We start from the raw sequence: 18,226 nt of genomic DNA on the forward strand, positions 1-18,226 counted from the left end.
AGGGAAGGCGATTGTAAGCCACTTTGAAACGCCTTTGGGTAGAGAAAAGCAGCATATAAGAACCAACTCTTCTTCTTCTTCAGTGATCTCAGGGCTCTCTCAGCCTCACCTCCCTCACAGGGTGTCTGTGGTGGGGAGAGGAAAGGGAAGGCGAATGTAAGCCACTTTGAAATTCCCTCTGCTGGAGAAAAACAGCATATAAGGACCAAATGTTCTTTTCTTCTTCTTCTTCTTCTTCAAGCGACAGATGTTGCTTCTTCTGGGGAGTTTTGATTCCGTGAAGCATTGCTTCCCTCGGAATTTTTTCCTCCAGACTTGGGACTCCTTCAGGCTTGAATGGAGATCCCGACCCCACTCCCAGTCTGTCCCTACTTCCACTTTGGTTTTCTACTGTGGGACAGTAGAGACACGGATATATGGCTGATCCCAGGAGAGTTCCAGGCCCCGCCTGAGTAGGATTCCTAGCCCCCAGGTGAGGCCTGGGGATCTCCTGGGATGACCGTCTCTTTCCAGTCTAAGGCATCAGTTCCCTTGAGGAAAATTGATGCTTTGGACACTGGATGATGTTTGAGGGTTCTGATGTCATTGGAGAGATTCAGGGTTATTTGGGAGAGGGTCTGTGGAGAGAGATCTGTAGTGTTTGCTCTCTTTCCAATCTCCAAGCCATCCAACAAGGTGGGGGTAGAGGGTCCCCTTAGATTCCCTCATTTAAACCTTGGTGTTGTAGACACCAGGTTTTTAAAAAAAGAATAAGCACTCAGTAATGCTGCCCTAAGCAGCGTGACCTCCTAAGGCCACTGATTTCAAGCCGTGAACTGAGAAGAGGGTGCCTCTGAGCACAATGGCACCACAGTGTTTGTTGCCTGTACAACAAAAAAAAATTGAAAGGGTACAGAGGAGAGCGACGAAGATGATCTGGGGCCAAGGGACCAAGCCCTATGAAGATAGGTTGAGGGACTGGGGAATGTTCAGCCTGGAGAAAAGGAGGTTGAGAGGGTAAATGATAGTCCTCTTTAAGTATTTGAAAGGTTGTCACTTGGAGGAGGGCAGGATGCTGTTTATGTTGGCTGCAGAGGAGAGGACATGCAGTAATGGGTTTAAACTTCAAGTACAACGATATAGGCTAGATATCAGGGAAAAAAATTTCACAGTCAGAGTAGTTCAGCAGTGGAATAGGCTGCCTAAGGAGGTGGTGAGCTGCCCCTCACTGGCAGTCTTCAAGCAAAGGTTGAATACACACTTTTCTTGGATGCTTTAGGATGCTTAGGGCTGATCCTCTGTTGAGCAGGGGGTTGGACTAGATGGCCTGTATGGCCCCTTCCAACTCTATGATTCTATCTGGCAGGCATGACTGAGAGTTAAAAGCATCAGGCCAATGGCCCATCCAGTCCAACACTCTGTCTCGCACAATGGCCAAAACCAAGGGGCCATCAGGAGGTCCACTGCAGGGCCAGAGCTCCAGAAGCAGTCCCACTGTAGGCCTATGCAGACCAACACATTGCGTCACACCGTGGCCAAAACCCAGAGAAGAGGAGGTGGCTAGAATTCCAGGAGTCTTCCTGTTGTTGCTTCACAAGCACCAAAAACACAGATTGCCACTGCCCCAGATATAGACACAAGAGAAGCCATGTTGGGTCAGGCCAATGGCCCATCCAGTCCAACCCTCTGGGTCACACAAAACCTAGCTTCTGCCAGGAAGGCCACAAGGAGGGCCCGACTTCCTCTGAGAAGGCAGTGCTGTTCTGCCTAGATTCCTGTTTCCCCCCCACAGCTTTTAAACCACCTTTGACCTTCAGGGATTTTTGCCTGTCAATAACCCATGGTCTGAAGTGACAGAACTAATTTAAAAATGTTTATCCCACGAGGCAAATAATGTCTTTATTTGCCCCATTCTCTGAAATGGATTGACGGCCAACTCCGGATTGCATCCCTTGCTCAGAGGAGCAGCCAACCTGGATGCAAAGGGCAGGATTCCCAGCTGTTGTGCCTTGTAGAATCACACTTAGAAGAGAACTTGGGACCTCCTCCTTATAATAAAAGGTGTGTATGGATGAGAGCCATTCTTTCTGACTTAGGGTGACCCAATGAATCAATATCCTCTAAAACGTCCAGTCCTGAACCGCCTTGCTCCGGTCCTGCAAACAGAGGGTCGTAGCTTCCTTCCTTGAGTCTCCTCACCTCTTTTCCTGCAGCCTTCAAATTTTCCCTGGCGTTATTGTTTCATTATATTGCTAGCAACAAAGCCCCTTGTGCAAAAATAACAACAATAATAATAATATAACGGGCTCTAGAAAACTGATGCTCAGGGGAAAGGTGGACATGTCAGCGTTACATACATAAAAGCAAAGAAAGTAAATCCATCCCTTCATACATGGGTTTCTTGATGGCCCACAAAGGGTTTCCCAAAGGGGTGGGAGTTCATTAATTTTTAATATGTATTTTTGTATGCTATGACCATTGTATTCTCTTGACAAAATTCTACCAGCCTGTGCCCTGCTTCATTTTGTACTCCAAGGCCAAACTTGCCAATTATCCCGGTTTTCTTTTGGCTTCCTATTTTAGCATTCCAATCCCCCATGATGATAAGCACATCATTTTTTGGCATTGCTTCTAGAAGGTGTTGTAGGGCTTCATAGAACTGGTCAACTTCATCCTCTTCAGCAGCAGTGGTTGGGGCATAGACCTGGATTACTGTGATGTTGAATGGTTTGCCTTGGATTCGAACTGAGATCATTCTGTCATTTTAGGGATTGTATCCCAAGACTGCTTTTCCTACTCTCTTATTGATTATGAAGGCTACTCCATTTCTTCTGCAAGATTCTGGTCCACAGTAGAATACCTGATGGTCATCTGAATTAAATTCACCCATTCCTGTCCATTTTAGTTCACTGATTCCTAAAATGTCGATGTTCAGTCTTGTCATCTCTTGTTTAACCATGTCCAGGTTTCCTTGATTCATGGATCTGACATTCCAGGTTCCTATGGAATAAAAATCTTTACAGCATCGGACTGTCTTTTCGCCTCCAGTTGCCTCCACAACCGAGCATCCTTTCGGCTTTGGCCCAGTCGCTTCATTCATTCTGGCGCTACTCGTACTAGCCGTCTGCTCATCCCCAGTAGCATAGTGGACACCTTCCGACATGAGGGGCTCATCTTCCGGCGTCATATCGGTTTGCCTTTTGGAACTGTCCTTTGGGTTTTCATGGCAAGGATACTGGAGTGGTTTGCCATTTCCTTCTCCAGTGGATCACCTTTTGTCAGAGCTCTCAGTTATGACCTGTCCATCCTGGGTGGCCCTGCACAGCAGAGCTCATAGCTTCACTGAGCTACGCAAGTCCCCTTGCCACGGCAAGGCAGTGATCCTTGAAGGGGGAATATGCATTTTAAAATCTGCTAAACATTGACCAGGTGATATGAGCATATATGGGAGGGGAGCCGCCCTAGGGCATGTCCACAGCTCTGCTTCCCAACCATCTTCTGCACGACTGTGCCACTGCTGGGGTGTCTCGGAGCCTGGAGAAGGTTTCTGGGGTTTCTCAGGATTAAAAAGGGGGAGAGAGGCTGCCTTAACAGGTCGCAGAGTTCTATCTCCCCCTGCCTCCCAGGAGCTCAGAAACAGGATATGTGCTTCCACCTCCCCCCATCCAAAACCCCCTTGTGTTAGGCTGAGAGAGAGAAAGAGAGCGAGAGCAGCTGGCCCACGGCTACTCAGCCAGTTTCGGAAGAAAGGATCTGAACCCGCTTCCCCAGAAGAGACTTGCTCAGCCTTGGATCGTGGCCATGCGTGTCATTTGTTCTCACCGGACAGCTGAGAAGGTTCCGATGGTGAAGAGGACATCACAGGACTGAGAAACCTAGTTGCGGGTGTGAGAGTGAGCAAAACCCAAAACTCCAAACGAATCAGACAAGAGTCCCAGGGGAAGCAGAAATAAAATATATTTGCCAATATGGGGACAGCACAGCAACAGGGCTGAAATGCAGATCTCTATCCCAGCAAGGCTGGCAAAGATTTTCAATTCCTTTCTTGTAACTTTGCAATTCACATATTCCCATGGGTCTCGACATCATTCTTAAGTGTGGATGACACCGGTTGGTTGGCCAAGCTCTCAGGGCAATTGTTCTCCCCCCTCCCAAGTATGGGTTGACTCATGGTAAAGACTTAATATCCTGAAAGTTAGCAGAGCGCCTTAGTAAGGCAAGGAAGCGCAGAGGGGAAGAAGGGGGAAGCAAACAACAAACAAAGAACAGCACACCCACAACGCTGGCATTGAAGTCACAGAGGAGTTTGCTTCAGCAAGGCCAACCACGTAGTCAAAAGCGGAGTAGTAAAAATCAGCTCTGCATCTTGATCCCCAGCCCACAACATCCCCTGGCTTTTAAGGAATTGACCCACATGGGTGCATGTTCCCACTGCTGTATAGAACATTGTTGAGCAATTGATGTGTCGTAACTGAAAGGTGAAAACTTGGGGCCATTCTGCACAAGGACCAATGTTGCCAATTGTTCACAGAATGCAGAAACGCTATATTAAATAGTGGAATTTCGTCATTCCGCATACCTTTCCGCATACATATCGTTTCAGTGTCAAAAGAGACCAAGCCCATCGCTTTGGGCAATGCCTTCGATACGCAAACTTCAAAAGAAAAAGAACAGAATGAGACAGTGTAATTTTGGAGAGGGGAAGGAACGGCAAATTATTAAGGCTGAAGGGAAGACTGTAGCTTGGCTAATTTACTCTCCAGCAGGCTCTACAAGGGAATAACCAGTGACTGTAGGAGGCCTGCTTATGCTCATTTGCTAGCGGGACATTCAAAACATATCGTTACTGCAGGGTGACTCCAGAAGTTGACAAGTTAAAGACTGCGCGCCACAATGGGCTTGAAGCCTTGGAAAGAAGAGAAGCCTGGCCCAGTGGGAGTCATTGTGGGGACACTGAATGTCAGATGTTAACAGAAAACGGGGATAAGTTGCTTTTTAGGTAGCTTGCTGCTTCCCAAGGTAGAGCAGGAATGGCAAAAACTCCTATCGGCCAATGCTGGGAATGGCAGGAGACAGATGCATGGTTTTTTCGCATATGGAGGACTTGCCAGAAAGCCTGGGAATGCTGGAATATGATTCATGAGGAGAGGCAAAAGAGATTGAAAGGGCAATTTGCACAGGATACAATATGGACGTAAGGAAACAGAACAAGAAAACTCCTCCACACGTCTAGCTACTTTGTTCAATGCATGGCAAAAGCAGCTGCTAGGATCCTTCATGCAACAAGATGGAAAACAGAATCCTGACCAGCTACTACTGACTGATTAGACAAAGCTTTCGGACCAGAGAATCGGCTACTTAGACAAACAACACAAAGATAGTGGCTGAAGACAAGGTTGAACAAAGAACATTGCACTTTATTTCACATAGCACACATAGGCAAAAGGTCACAATCCAAACCGTCTCCTATTTCTGAAAAGGTAACTGGCCATAGCGTCCCGAACCTTGCACCCCTCCGAATAGATCCTTTTTTTTCTGGCTTGAGGGATGGCTGCTGCATCCTCAAGGATTACAGGGTCTGATTCAGCCACTGGGAAGGGGATGTGATGTCCCTTGTCCTCGCAGATGTTGTTCCAAGATGACACATGCGATGATCAATGGTGTCACATTGTCTATATGCACATGGAGTCGTGACATCAAGCGATGGAACCGAGCCTTCAAAGGGCCAAAGGCACGCTCCACGACATTCCTTGCGCGGGAGTGCCTGAGGTTGTAGTAGCTCTGCACATTTGTCCTTGGCCGCTTATAGGGAGTCATGAGCCAGCGTCGTGTGGGGTAGGCTCCATCTCCGAGCACCAAAGCCGGAACACGCACTCCCTCAATGGTGGCGGTGGGGTTGCCGGGGACAAAGACCCCTTGGTCCATGGTTGCCCTGAGGTTCGATTCACGGAACACAAGGGCATCATGCCTCCTCCCACTCCACCCCACCTCAAAATCTATAAACCGTCCGGAGAAGTCCACGGTTCCTTGAAGGAGAACAGGACAAAAGTCCTTCCTGTTCCCGTGCTCCTTTATGCTTCCCTGAGGTGCTCGGATCGGGATGTGGGTACCGTCAACCGCGGCGAAACAAGGTGGGAACGCCAGCCCGGCGAACCCGTCTGAGGAAAGAAAAAGAAAAGAATAGAGACCAGGGATTAAAGTTAACGTGGGGCGCATCGAGTCTTTGTTGCTCACCTATCAAAAATGAAAAAAAAATTAAAGGGCAAAGGGGATATAAGGACACCCACCGCTCCAAGCCGGTCTCCGAGGCACACCACTTTGCTGTACAATTCTGCCTCCATGGCGAAGCAGAACTCCAGCAGGATCTCGCTGACCGTGGAGACTCCTAATCCGAATTGCTGGGCAACTGTCCGGAAGTACTGTGGGGTGGACAAGTACCACAAGGCGGCTGCCACCCTTTTCCCCACAGGAATAGGGCACCGCATGCCAGTTACTTGCCTCTCCATGCGGCCATGGAGAGCTTCCACAATTTCAAAAAACGTTCCCCTTGACATTCTGAAGTTTGCAATCCAGTGGTCATCATCCCAGACGGCCACGGGGAGCCAGAAGCACTAACCTGTCTCTGTGCCTTTCAAATCCAGGTGGTTGTTCCAGGTAGACTTCTTCCTTCATTCCTCCACGAGGAAATGCTGTCTTTCCATCCAGAGGCTCCACGTGCATCTTTCTTGCTGCTGCTATGCCCAAGAGCAGAGGGAGTCAAACTGTGGCCCTCCAGATGTCCATGAACTACAATTCCCATGAGCCCCTGCCAGCATTCAATCCAGTGGTCATCATCCCAGCGAGACATCACAAAATCTTCCCACCAGTCAGTGGATCTTTCGTCCACCCAGAACTGTCTGGGGAACCAGACCTCTGATAGAGCTTGCCAGCGTTTCCTAGCCACCACGCGTGCCCTAAGAAATTTGCTTCTAGTGATGGCCCTCCTTCTGTCTACACGTAGTCTGGAATCCCAAAAAGTAGACCTCATCCGTGACACGGCGGCACGGACACGCTGGGCTATTGCTAGCATCTGAGCCAGCAACACAAGAACAATCCTCTCCATTGCTACGTTTAGCTGTGCGGTGGCTACGAGGCTCGGAGAACAAAGGGTGAGGCCGACCATGTGTTTGCCTAGGTACACATAGGCAGGTAAGCTGTGGGCGTGTACTGTGGGCGGGATACAGGCTTCCCTTATAAAACATTTTTTCATAGGAAACATTGGAAACCCTCTCCAAATGCCCCACTGATTTATCGATGATTCGTTGCTACAGGTTTTTCGGGGTTAAAACAAAAAAAAAGGGAACACCCCCCCTCCCCCGATTGTGGCTTGTGGATGGAGGTCAAAGGTGTCCCAGCTGTTTGATTGACGGCCACGGGGAGTCAGAAGCACTAACCTGTCTCTGTGCCTTTCAAATCCAGGTGGTTGTTCCAGGTAGACTTCTTCCTTCATTCCTCCACGAGGAAATGCTGTCTTTCCATCCAAAGGCTCCACGTGCATCTTTCTTGCTGCTGCTATGCACAAGAGCAGAGGGAGTCAAACTGTGGCCCTCCAGATGTCCATGGACTACAATTCCCATGAGCCCCTGCCAGCATTCATGGGCAGGGGCTCATGGGAATTGTAGTCCACGGAAATCTGGAGGGCCGCAGTTTGACTACCCCTGCCCAAGAGCATTCTAGTTGAAGTGTGTCCACCACTGGTGCGGAGGTTTCATCATTGTCTTCTCCGTCCTTCTGGAAGTATCCTTTGGCAACCAATGGGGCTTTGTGCCTTTGTCCTTCCCCTTCGGCACCACGATCCACTTGCCTCCCACTGTCCTCTTCCCTGGAGGCAGATCTGTGAGTGTCCAGGTTTGGTTCTTGATCAGAGATTCAGTCTCTTCTTCTGCAGCTTTCTCCACTTTGCTGCTTCGTTGGCAGGCATCCTTTCGATCTCTCTCCATGTGAAAGGCTCAGGTGCTGCTGCTGCCGCCTTGACCACATGAGAAAACCCGTCTGGTGGGACTCCTTTGCTTGCTCTGGGCGATTGTCTGACACTTGGCCCGGGAGCCCCTTCTGGTTCCTGAGGATCTGCAGTTGTGTCTTGTTCTGTGTTGTCCTCAACACTGAGAAACATTGTTTCTGGGTGCGAGGAAGCTCGCTTTGTGTTGCCCACAGCTCTGAGGAACACTGTTTCTACTTGAGAGGCTCTACCCCCCTCTGCAACTCCTTCTGGTTCCTGAGGTTCTGCAATTGTGTCCTCCTCTGTGTTGTCCACAGCACTGAGAAACACTGTTTCTGACTGCGGTGCCCCAGGAGGGTACAGTTCTACTGGAATGAGCAAGTGTTTCGGGTCCAGCGCCAGACGGGAGAGAGAGAGACTTCTGTTGCTCTCCCCAGGGAGCACCTTGGGGTTGAGAGTTTCACAGCCACCCCGTCCCGGGGCTCCAGCTGTGGCGTTGGCCGCTTAGCTGCTTTGTCCTTCAGCAGGCTTCCAAGGAAGCTGGCCCTGGTCTGATCTCAGCCTCGTTCAAATGTGCACTGGGACAGGAACACAGGCGAGTCTTCTGGCTTCTCAGGAGGAGGGACCAGACCCGTCCCAAGAGGAGGGGGAGCCACTGGGGACCGCTGCAAGAGTTGCCAACGACAAATGGCTGGAATGGGTTTGGGAGGCTTGGTTTTGCTCCAGAGTCCCAGCATGAGGAAGGCAGGAGGAGGGGGGGGGAGGAAGGGCACTCCTGCAGGGTCTTCTTTCATCTGTAGGGGAGAGAAGAAAAGCAGGGAGGCCCCTGCGTCAGCTCACTGGCACCGATCAGTGAAATGTGCCAGAGATCGCTGACTCGCTTCGAGGTTGGGGTCCCAAAGGGGGCGGGTCAACCTGCCGGTTGTCCGAAGGCCCTTCCTCAGAAGGAGCCCTGGCTGCCCCGAGGCAAAGGGATCTCGAGAAACAGCGACCATCGACAGGAGGATGCACAGGGGTGTAGCAGATCTGCGGGCCACACCTGCTGCGACAGCAGGGCTCCCGGGGTGGAGCTGGGTGCATCGGCCTCTTTCACGAAGGCGAGCATGGGGTCGGCAGGCGAAAGAACAGGGTCAGGAGGAGAGCGAGTCTTCGTTACCTGGAAGCCCTCTGAAGTGGCTGAGACGAACTGGAATGGTCCCCAAGGTCCAGGAATCTTGGTCAACCCAACAGGCAAAGAGGTGTCGTGGGGGGCAGATGGGCGGAAACATTTTGGAATCCAGACAAATCCCTGAAGGCCCTTGTGGTTGTTCCCTTTGGAGGGAGGTCTGAATCTTGGATATCATGTGGAGGTACGGGATTATCTAAAAAGTCTCTGGGGGTCTGTTGGGGGGCACATGACGCTGACCTGGCATGTAACCCGTGCTCTCTCGAGTCCCAGCATGGGAACGGGTGGTGGGAGGAGGACGAGGACGAGGAGGAGGAGGAAGGGCACTCCTGCAGGGTCCTTTTACTCATCTGTAGGGGAGAAAAGAAAAGCTGGCAGGCGCAGGGTCAGCTCTCTTGCATTGGTCCATAAAATAGGCAAGAGATGGCAGACTTGCTTCTGAGCTGGGGAAAAGCAGCAAGGGATTTCCTCCGAGGAGCCTTCATTGCCCGGAGACCAATGAGGGGCCTTGGTGTGGAGCAGCCAGAGCCCTGGCCCCTCACGCAGTCCCAAAGCCACGGCTCCTTGCCCACCCCTGATTCCCCGGAGAGGAACATTACCTGAACTTGGCAGGAGTGCCGCAATTTCGGGGGGGACCTCTCTGCCCCGCCACATATTATAGAGCAGGGCAGAGAGGTTGCTCCGGAGGTCTTCGATCTGGGGAGATGGAGAAATGCCCCCAGTGATTCCTGCCCTCTTCACAGCCCAGGCCAGAGGGTGGGACGTTTGCCTCCCCCCTCTACGTGTGATCTCCCCCTCTACGCACCTCCTCCTCCTCCTCCAGCAGGGCCCTGGCCTGGCCCAGGAGGGAGAGGAGGACCAAGAGGCCTCCCTCCCTCACCCACCGCCCGTCCAGGCTCAGGGCGTCCTCCAGAGCGGCCTCCTGGAGAGAGAGCCTCTGCCTCGCGCTGAGGTGACCTCCGAACACCTGAAACCAGGAAGAGACCCTGTCAGTCCTCTCCAAACGGAAGCCCTGGTGCCTCTTCCCCAGAGGGGTTGGCTCCTGCCCTCCCTCCCTCGCCCCTCTCCAACTGCCCTTCGAGGAAATGGGATTCCCACAATGAATCAGGGCATGCTCCAGAGCTGTGGCATGCCGAAGGGACAGGAGGACTCCCAGTCTCTCTGCACACCACTGCCAGAAGTATCGCCCAAGGGGGATCTCCTGTGTCCCTCCCTCCCTCCCGGGGAATAAACAAAGCCCCCCTTGACCCTGGCCCAAGAGGGGAGGCCTTTCCAAGAATGCCTGGCCAGCACCACAGACGGGCCTCCGTACCTCAGCTGCCGTGATGAGGTGGGCGTAGCTCTCCCTCCAGGGCCGTTCTGGGTCCTCCTCCCAGGTGAACTGGCTCCGGCCTGAAAGGCAGAAATCGGGAAGAGCTCTAGTGGACAGGCCCGGCACAGAACAGCTGTGCTTCCTCCTGGCCTGGGGGTGTCTCTTCCCCCTCCCCCGGGGCCTCGCTGGTCTCCCCCTCTGGCCTCGGAGGAGGGCTGGGCTCATGGGGAAAGAGCACCAGGAAAGGCAGCGGAATCGGAACAGATGTCTGGAGGCTGTGGTGGGGAAGGCTGATCTGCACAGAAGGAACCCCGTTGCTCTGAAGGGAGGGAGGGGGTGCCCTACCCCGGAAAAGGGACCCTAACTCACCCTGCTTCTTCTGCTGCAATTGCATCAGCTGTCCAAAGACCTCCCTGGCCTTCTCCCGGACCTCCGCTTCCGGGTCGGCCAGGGAGACGGACAGCTTCGCCACCACGTGCCCGAATGTATGCTGGCTGAAGATCTAGATTGGAAGCAGAAGAAGAGGCCTCGCTTGTCCATCCAGAGACGGCCCCGGAGCCCTGAACCACTGGGGTCTTCCCCCTCCTGACCCTCCCCACTGATCCTGGGGGGACCTTAGAGGAGAAGGAACAATGTCCCAGGGGTGGACACTCTGGCACTTCGGGGAGGGAGGCAGGGAGGGCCAGTCCTCATCTTCCCCCTCCCAGAGATGGAACAGCCCCTCCTCTCTTGCTGGGCTCCACGGGCCAGATCCTGCTGGGGGTGGAGGACTTACGTTTAAGCCAGGCATTTTGCAGGCATCCAGGAGGACGTCCCTCAACAGAGCAGCTGCCCGGGCTCTGGGGGCAGGCCAGCTGACCCGGAGCCAGTATAAGAGTTGCTGTGGAAGGAAGGAAGGAAGAGGAAGGAAGGAAGCAGGCCCTCACCCCATACCCTCGGACCAGGGCATGGTCCTCAGCACACCCTCCCCCTGCAGATCTGCCCACCAAGGAAGATCCCCAGAGAGGGTGGGCCCCAGGCTCTGGAAAGGGCTCTGTTCCTGTGGGAGAGCTGCCTGCCCCCAACCTGCCCCCTGAGGGGCCCGTCGTCTCCCAGCCTGGAGCCGGGGTGCCCAGTGACCCTTCCAGTTGGCGTGCTCCCACGGCTCACGGACGGCAGCTCCTTGGGAGTCCTTCCCCCAGGAGAGAGGCAAGCCACTCTGCTGCCGCCACAGAAAGCCAAATTCCAGGAATGGGGTTCTAGAGCAGCCAGGTGGGAGGGCCCCCCCATGCGGCAGGAGGGTGGGGGGGATTGTGTTGCGCCAGAGGTGACCCTTTCTCCCCGCTGGGCTCCCTTGGGATCCCCTTGGCCCATCTCCCTCCCACCTTCTCCAGCTACTTACGTCCAGCAGGGTGTCCAGGTGGCCTGCGGAGGGATCCTCCCGGATCAGGCCCCGCAGCATCCTGCGCAGGGCCTCCTCTGCCTTCTGCTGCAGGGCCTGATGGGAAGAGCGATCTGGCATGAAAAGGCTGACCCCCCCTCGCCCCAGGGCTGGCCAGGAAGCCTTGAAGACCACCACTCCATCCTCCAGGGAAGGAGGCCTCTGGATTCGGGACCCAAAGAGGGACCCTGCGTCTTTCGCCTCTTCCGGAGGAGGGACACAGCTCTCCCCACAGCTGGACCTCGTCCTCCAGAGAAGACGGGACCGCCAGGTGTGTCTGCCACCCTCTTGAGAAATCAGGTGTCGCTCAAGGTACCTGGCCTGCGGGGTCTGCCTGTATCGGGGGGCCTCCGAGGACCATCCCCAGAGCCCAGGCTACAATCGACTGCCGGAGATCTGTCCTCAGGGGCGGATGGAACTTGCTGGCAGGGCAGAAGGGCCGGGATTAGACTCCGTGCTGGAAGGGAGGGCAATCCCCCAGCCCTGCCGGGGCTTCGTCTGAGGCTCGCCACTTCCCCCTGAGCAGCGTGAGGGTGAGGGTGGAGGAGAGGATGGCAGTGCAGCGCCTGAGAGTCAGGGAGAGCCTCGGGGAGGGAGGCACTGCTCCCAGCTGGAGAACAGGTGCTGCCCTCAGGCACTCTGCCTGCATCGCCCTGAGGCCGGGCAGGAAGCAGCCATGGCCTCCCGTCTCTCCCTTGGGCTGGCTCTGTTGACCATCCTGCAGCCCCAGGACGGTCTCCCTCCCTCCCTCCCTCCCCTCCGAGGGCCTGGCACCAAGGTTCCCTCAGGAAGAAACATACCTCAGCTCTGCCACTGCCTCCATACATCCAACCAATCTCGCCTCTAGGGCAAGGAATGACTTGTGCATGATGTCCTTGGGGAGACAAAGGTTTCAAAAAGAAAACATCAGAGCTCCTTGGGCTGGGGCAGGTCTGCTCCTGCCCCCCACTCCCTTTCCTCCCCCCCCCCCAGTCCTGAGTCTCACTCACTCGTATTTTCTCTGCAATCCTTTGCTTGCAAGAAGGCAGAGAACGCTCCCGGCCGTGGCAGAACCCCCGGACCGCCTGTAAGAATGCCCGGTCCTGTCTGGGGCCCTGCAAGTGGCGAGAGGCAGGCTGTGAGCCTGGCCATGGAGGGCCAAGGAGAGAAGCAGCATCCCCAGTCAGGGGCAGTCCATCTGGCTGGACACGAGCCGCTGCTTCTCCTGCTCCCGAGGAGGCTCCCTCCTGAAAGTCTCCATGGCTGCCCTGGCCCTCAGGGCACATGGCTGGACCCCGAGGAGACGGCATCCTTTGCAGCAGGAGGCAGGGTAGAGGGTCCCGTCCCTCCAAGAGGTGCGCGTGGGACAGCTGTGGGGCTTCCTAACCCAGGGGCCTGGGAGGATGGGGACCCCGGTCCCTTTTCTGCAAGCACCCCTCTCGGGGGCGGCTGCAAGTCAGTGCGGGATCCGTGTGCCGGGCCCCCCTTGCTCCTGAGACTGCCATCCCTCTGCTACTGGAGCCAGCGAAATCCGAGAGGAAGGGGAACGGAAGGGGAACAGCCTCGCAAGGGAAGGGACACTGCGCTTCTCCTGGTGCCTCGTGGGGCTTACCGTATCCTTGGCGGCCAGGAAGTGGGCGATGCATTCCGCCGCTCCCCTCTTGGGGCGCCTTCTGCAGGCAGCGGCAGCTGGGGAGGAAGGGCCCGGTTAATACGCGGAGAGATCCCGCTTTCCTTGCGCCTTCCATGGTGCCTTCCCTCAGAGCCCTTCCCAGCGGGCTCCCAGGGGCGAAGAGTCCGCTTGTGTGCCCCTGCGGGCTGATCCCCACCCAGAGGTCGGCAGAGGGAACACGTTCTGGGCTGGGTCCAATCCTGCCCTGGGGAGGGGGGGGCTTCCTTCCCTCTCGCCCCTCAGGGGTCCTCTGGATCATCGCTTCAGCAACAGGTCCAGTGGCTCCCCGGTTTGAGGGTGGGGCTCCATCCACAGCAGGAGAGAGAGCCTCCCCCCATCGACTTCTCTGCCTGTAGTGCGTGGCAGCCCCCCTCGGTGTCCCCCCAGCACCCCCAAGGGGCTCTGATGGCCACACAGCTCAGCCCGGACTGTGGAGCCCTCCTGTGTGGGGGGAGCCCGATTTGGCCTTCAGGCACAATTCTTCAGGGCCCCGACCGTGGGCACTGCTGTCGGGCACCTTCACAGAAACCATCAGGGGAGCCGTTTCGTCTCCGGGCCTCCCTCCGACTCCAGTGGGAGAATCGGCAAATTCTGTCACTCTAGGAGGAGACTCCCCCCCCACACACACACCTTCTCCACATCGTGTCCCTTTCCCCCCTTCTTCGAAAGAATGGGGTCCATTAGGGCTACCCTTTTCTCCTCCCCACAGGAGCCCTCCACGAATGCCCCGTTGTCGTCTGTCATCACAGATCCGACTGGCGAAAGGGGCCATGACACACCGACAACGTACCCTAATCAATGGGGTCGTTCTTGAAGGTGCCACGAGATTTCCAAGCCCTGTCGGGCTGGTTCCAAAAGCACTCCTTGTGCTGGGAGCCACAGGGGGCCTGAGCCCTGGGAATGTCACTGTCCTCAACAGCTCTGCCTCTTCCGCCCCCCTCCCTGCCCCTCCCTGCCCTCCGTTCCACTCCTCACCTGCAGGCTGCACCTCTCCTCCGGCCCGGGGGGCGACCTTGGCCCGTTTGAAGAGGGCCCTTAAGCGCTGGAGGCTAGAAGGGAGGGAAGAGAAGGGGAGTCACTGGCCTGGCGGCACCCTGTGTCTGCAGTCCCACCTAACCACCCGCCCTGATAAGAAAGAACACTTGAGGGAGTCTCTCTGGGATGAGGGCAGGTCCCTCCGTCTCCGCATCGTGACTCTGAGGGCATCGGAGGTCTGGAGAGAATCTCCCCTGGGCACCCGGTGGGGGGCTCTTGGCCCCTCTTGCCTGCGAGGGTGGAGGGACCGGAGAAGGCCTGACACACTCTTTCCCTCCCCTGACACGGAGCTGAGCGTTCGGACAGCCTCATCGCTTGGAGAAGATGAGGTGCCTACAGGTTACTAGGCAGATACTAACCAGTGCCTACAGGTTACTAGGCACTGTAGATCAATCATCAGAAAGGCCAAAGCTGAGAGTGAGCTAAAATTGGCCAGGGAAGCCCATTGATGAGTTCAAATCCCCTGGTCCGGATGAAGTGCACCCAAGAGTGCTCAAAGAACTTTCCAGAGAACTTGCACAGCCCTTGTCCATCATCTTCGGGCCCTCTTTAAGGACTGGAGATGTCCCGGAGGACTGGAAGAGAGCAAACGTTATTCCGATCTTCAAAAAAGGGAGGAAGGATGACCCGGGAAACTACAGACCAGTGAGTCTGACCTCTGTTATGGGGAAGATAATGGAGCAGATATTAAAGGGAGTGATCTGCAAACATCTGGAGGGCAATTTCGTGATCCAAGGAAGTCAGCATGGATTTGTCTCCAACAGGTCCTGCCAGACCAACCTGGTTTCCTTTTTTGACCAAGTAACAGGTTTGCTGGATCGTGGAAATTCGGTTGATGTCATTTACTTGGATTTTAGTAAAGCTTTTGACAAGGTTCCCCAATATGTTCTGAGGGATAAGTTGAAGGACTGCAATCTGGATTTCCAGATAGTTAAGTGGATAGGGAATTGGTTAGAGAACCGCACTCAAAGCGTTCTTGTCAATGGTGTTTCATCAGACTGGAGAGAGGTGAATAGCGGGGTACCTCAGGGCTCGGTGCTCGGCCCGGTACTTTTTAACATATTTATTAATGATCTAGATGAGGGGGTGGAGGGACTACTCATCAAGTTTGCAGCTGACACCAAATTGGGAGGACTGGCAAATACTCCGGAAGACAGAGACAGAGTTCAACGAGATCTGAACACAATGGAAAAATGGGCAAATGAGAACAAGATGCAATTTAATAAAGATAAGTGTAAAGTTATGCATCTGGGTCAGAAAAATGCAAAGCATGCCTACTGGATGGGGGATACGCTTCTAGGTAACACTGTGTGTGAACGAGACGTTGGAGTACTTGTGGATTGTAAACTAAACATGAGCAGGCAGTGTGATGCAGCGGTAAAAAAGGCGAATGCCATTTTGGGCTGTATCAACAGGGGCATCACATCAAAATCACAAGATGGCATAGTCCCATTGTATACGGCACTGGTCAGACCACACCTGGAGTACTGTGTGCCGTTCTGGAGCCTCACTTCAAGAAGGACGTAGATAAAATTGAAAGTGTACAGAGGAGAGCGACGAAGATGATCTGGGGCCTAGGGACCAAGCCCTATGAAGATAGGTTGAGGGACTTGGGAATGTTCAGCCTGGAGAAAAGGAGGCTTAGAGGGGACATGATAGCCCTCTTTAAGTATTTGAAAGGTTGTCACTTGGAGGAGGGCAGGATGCTGTTTCTGTTGGATGCAGAGGAGAGGACACGCAGTAATGGGTTTAAACTTCAAGTACAACGAAATAGGCTAGATATCAGGAAAAGATATCATGGCAAATAGATGGGGAAGAAATGGAGATAGTGACAGATTTTATTTTCCTGGGCTCCAAATCACTGCAGATGGGGACTGCAGCAAAGAAATTAAAAGACGCTTGCTTCTGGGAAGGAAAGCTATGGCAAATCTAGACAGCATCCTAAAAAGCAGAGACATCACCCTGCCAACAAAAGTGCGTTTAGTCAAGGCTATGGTATTCCCAGTTGCAATGTATGGCTGCGAAAGTTGGACCATAAGGAAGGCCGAGCGTCAAAGAATTGAGGCTTTTGAACTGTGGTGCTGGAGAAGGCTCTTGCGAGTCCCTTGGACTGCAAGGCGAACAAACCGGTCAGTCCTAGAGGAGATCAGCCCTGACTGCTCTTTAGAAGGCCAGATCCTGAAGATGAAACTCAAATACTTTGACCACCTCATGAGAAGGAAGGACTCCCTTGAGAAGAGCCTAATGCTGGGAGCGATCGAGGGCAAAAGAAGAAGGGGACCACAGAGAATGAGGTGGCTGGATGGAGTCACTGAAGCAGTAGGTGCAAACTTAAATGGACTCCGGGGAATGGTAGAGGACAGGAAGGCCTGGAGGATCATTGTCCATGGGGTCGCGATGGGTCGGACACGACTTCGCACATAACAACAACAATCAGGAAAAGATTTTTCACAGTCAGAGTAGTTCAGCAGTGGAATAGGCTGCCTAAGGAGGTGGTGAGCTCCCCCTCACTGGCAGTCTTCAAGCAAAGGTTGGATACACACTTTTCTTGGATACTTTAGGATGCTTAGGGCTGATCCTGCGTTGAGCAGGGGGTTGGACTAGATGGCCTGTATGGCCCCTTCCCACTCTATGATTCTATGATTCTAAGAGCAACACGTCCCGCTTCCCAACCAGGATCGCTTGGGAGATCGTGAGATAAAAATTGCATAGGAAAAGAATACAGGTGCCCCACTTACATTTTTAGATGTTTTTCAGCCATGGTCTTAAAAATATATACTAATATATACAAATGTACAAATAAATCAATATACAAATAAATATACAAATAAATAAATATATACAAATATATACAAATATATATATATATATATATAGAAAGAAATATACAAATATATACAGATATATACAGATATATACAAATAAATATAAAGGTAAAATTAAATAAATAAAAAACGAATAATATAAATGAATCAAAAAGAATAAATAAATGAATTAATAAAATAAAATAATTAAAATAAATAAATAAGTGAAATAAAATAAATAAAACAATTTAGTTAAATAAATGGATAAAGTGAAATCAAAAAGAAATAAACCAATAAACCAACAAAACACGATTTTTCTCCACCAATCTCTTTCAACTCCAACTCCAACGCTCCTTCAACAACCCACAAAGGACCCCCCGGGTGCGGCAGCCCAGGGCACCAGCAGGGGGTGATGTCACAAAGGAGGCCCCGTCCCGCCCGTCCCTCGGGTTACAGTGGCCCAGGGGGCTGTTTCCTGGCCTTCCCTCCCACTCCAGCATGGGATGAGTCACTCCCAGGGGGGGACAACAAAATCAGAGTCCAGGGGCACCTTTAAGACCAACAAAGATGTATTCAAGGCGTGAGCTTTCGAGTGCAAGCACTCTTCGTCAAACTAAGAACTGACCATTATAACTGTGGGCATATATAAGCACATGTTGATCTTGTTGCATTAATAAACTGTCTCACAGCAACCAAACACAGCCACATTAGAACTCTCTGCCAAACCAGCCAATCAAACCCCTCGAACCCATTTGTAGTTCACAAGGACATGTCTTTAAACCCCACCTGCAGCGCGGGGCCCCAAGTTTGAAAATGAGCAGGAGCATAAGGGGAGAGATGTCAGGGAAGAAGGGTGGATGAATGAAAACATTTTCTGCTGTT

The 18,226-nt window shown here is 53.1% G+C and overlaps 1 protein-coding gene and 2 long non-coding RNA genes across 4 annotated transcripts; all 3 read right to left on the minus strand.

Moving 5' to 3' along the window:
- Nucleotides 1–5,820: 5,820 nt before the first annotated feature.
- On the minus strand, nt 5,821–7,552 carry LOC143842745 (uncharacterized). Of its 2 annotated transcripts, none has more exons than XR_013233331.1 (4): nt 7,413–7,552; nt 6,596–6,710; nt 6,267–6,398; nt 5,821–6,137 (listed from the first exon to the last, which is right to left on the minus strand). It is a non-coding gene; the product is annotated as an uncharacterized LOC143842745 (long non-coding RNA). The 2 variants fall into 2 exon arrangements; XR_013233332.1 differs by having other exon boundaries at nt 6,596–6,713.
- A 925-nt stretch (nt 7,553–8,477) lies between these two features.
- Nucleotides 8,478–9,799, minus strand: LOC143842746 (uncharacterized). Its single transcript, XR_013233333.1, has 3 exons — nt 9,722–9,799; nt 9,114–9,472; nt 8,478–8,751 (listed from the first exon to the last, which is right to left on the minus strand). It is a non-coding gene; the product is annotated as an uncharacterized LOC143842746 (long non-coding RNA).
- A 101-nt stretch (nt 9,800–9,900) lies between these two features.
- On the minus strand, nt 9,901–13,510 carry LOC143844042 (maestro heat-like repeat-containing protein family member 7). Its single transcript, XM_077350996.1, has 9 exons — nt 13,446–13,510; nt 12,844–12,948; nt 12,655–12,728; nt 12,171–12,276; nt 11,816–11,911; nt 11,210–11,314; nt 10,804–10,936; nt 10,435–10,514; nt 9,901–10,089 (listed from the first exon to the last, which is right to left on the minus strand). The coding sequence occupies exons 3-9, from the start codon at nt 12,720–12,722 to the stop codon at nt 9,901–9,903; spliced, it is 777 nt and encodes a 258-aa protein (XP_077207111.1). The 5' UTR covers nt 12,723–12,728; nt 12,844–12,948; nt 13,446–13,510.
- Between the last annotated feature and the right edge of the window lie 4,716 nt (nt 13,511–18,226).

Source organism: Paroedura picta, chromosome 8 (assembly GCF_049243985.1).
Source record: "Paroedura picta isolate Pp20150507F chromosome 8, Ppicta_v3.0, whole genome shotgun sequence".
Lineage (NCBI taxonomy): Eukaryota > Metazoa > Chordata > Lepidosauria > Squamata > Gekkonidae > Paroedura > Paroedura picta.

Excerpts from the sequence above, each read along its gene's own strand:
- LOC143844042 (XM_077350996.1), bottom strand. The coding sequence starts at position 12,722 with ATGCACAAGTCATTCCTTGCCCTAGAGGCGAGATTGGTTGGATGTATG. Across the intron at positions 11,315-11,815 it reads ACCTGGACACCCTGCTGGAC|CAACTCTTATACTGGCTCCG; the intron begins GTAAGTAGCTGG and ends TTCCTTCCACAG. Across the intron at positions 10,515-10,803 it reads ATTGCAGCAGAAGAAGCAGG|GCCGGAGCCAGTTCACCTGG; the intron begins GTGAGTTAGGGT and ends TCTGCCTTTCAG.